At 42.9% G+C, this 1,726-nt stretch overlaps 1 protein-coding gene across 1 annotated transcript; it reads right to left on the minus strand.

The window, feature by feature from the left end:
- Positions 1–516: 516 nt before the first annotated feature.
- Positions 517–1,462, minus strand: LOC103900395 (olfactory receptor 49-like). Its single transcript, XM_009281065.1, is given in 4 exon segments — positions 517–679; positions 681–774; positions 777–1,194; positions 1,196–1,462. Coding segments are annotated over 4 exon segments (942 nt in total).
- Positions 1,463–1,726: the final 264 nt, after the last annotated feature.

A 1,726-nucleotide genomic window follows, 5' to 3' on the forward strand; every position in this document is an offset into this window, starting at 1 on the left:
AGATAGCTGGTGACATTACTTTTCCCTCTGTCCCATACCTTTCCATCCTCTCTGATTCGTTCTGTGTGTACAAGTAGCTCCTTAAATGACACAGTGGTGGTGTTTGCATAAAGCCCTTTGTACTTCCCTTTGTTCTTCATGTGGACTTGGACTACCCAGTAAGAGAGTGATTTGTGGACTAGCCACCGTTATCCTAAATCATTCAACACGGAGAAAAGAAAACCAGAAAGCTTGTGGGACAAAAAAGGGAGGAGAAAGAACAGAGAGCATAATTTAGGTTTCAGTAATTTACAAGATTATTGACAACTGTTTGTAGATGGATTGATGAATGGATGGATGAATGCATGGATGGATGGAAATGTAGGAATAGGTATGTGGGTGGATGGATGGATGGATGGATGGATATGTAGGAATAGGTATGTGGGTGGGTGGGTGGATGGATGTCTAAGGAGAGACAGGAATGTTATTAAATCATTTTCTTTCCTGTTCTTGATTGCAACCACATTCATCAGCCCTTCAAATGTCTGAGTGTTTAGAAAGTACTATACTACATTTAATGCTCTCCCTTAAGGCCTCCTGAAACTGTGTGTTCCTCAAGCTATAGATGAATGGATTGAGCAGAGGAGATACCACAGTGTTCAAGATGGACACCACCTTGCTGAAGTCGTCTGTTGGTCTGGGTGGGTGTGAGGTACATGAAGATGCAGCTGCCATACATGATAGACACCACAGTGAGGGGAGAGGCACAGGTGGAAAAGGCTTTCTGTCTGCCAGCCCAGAGGGGATTTTGACCACAGCAGTAATGATGTTGGCGTAGGATACAGCTGTAATAGCTAGGGTATCCAGTAGGGTGAACACTGCTGAGATGAAATTCGTGCACTCTAGGACCTTGTTGTTTCCACATTTGAGCTCAATCATTGGTGTGTTATCACAGAAAAAATGATTAATGATGTTTGAACCACAGAATGGCATCTGGAAATATACCACTGATGGAGAAAGAACAAGGACAGCCCCACCAATCCAGGCAGTAATCACCAGCAGGCTGCAGACTTGTGAATTCATAATGGCCACATAATGTAGAGGTTTGCAGATGGCTGCATACCTGTCAAAGGACATTACAGCTCACAGGAGAAACTCAGTGGTACCTAGCATGAAGTAGAGAAAAGCTTGAGTGAGACCACCCCTTAAAGAAATTGGTTTTTTTGCCTAAAGCCAGGTTGGCCAATGCTTTGGGGATAACAGTGGTGGTAAAGCCAATCTCTAAGATGGAGAAGTTCCTGAGGAAGACGTACATGGGAGTCTGAAGATGATCGTTTATCAGGCCAATGGTGATGATGAGAATGTTACCTGTTAAAGTCAAGATGTAGGTGACTAACAGGATGGTAAAGAGCACATAGTGGAATTGATCATCATCAGCAATGCCCAAGAGGATGAAGTCCATCACTGTTGTTTGATTCTCCATCTGTAGCTTATCTTTAAACAGATAAAAATGTTTTGAGGGAAGCACATGAAAAACAAAAAGTAATGAGCGAGAGTCTCCAAAACCTTGTTCCTGAAATCAGTCAGTGTTCCCTTTTTACTGGGTGTTCTTCCAAAGAAGAGGATTCATCAAGGCTCAACAAGATCTCCACTCTGAATTGCCTGCTACTCCTCCTCACTGGTTTCTAAGATGAAGTCTACACTGCCTTTCTGAGCAATACTCAAATCCAATGCTAAGCATGTAAAG

This window comes from Aptenodytes forsteri, unplaced genomic scaffold (genome assembly GCF_000699145.1).
Source record: "Aptenodytes forsteri isolate BGI_AS27 unplaced genomic scaffold, ASM69914v1 Scaffold468, whole genome shotgun sequence".
Lineage (NCBI taxonomy): Eukaryota > Metazoa > Chordata > Aves > Sphenisciformes > Spheniscidae > Aptenodytes > Aptenodytes forsteri.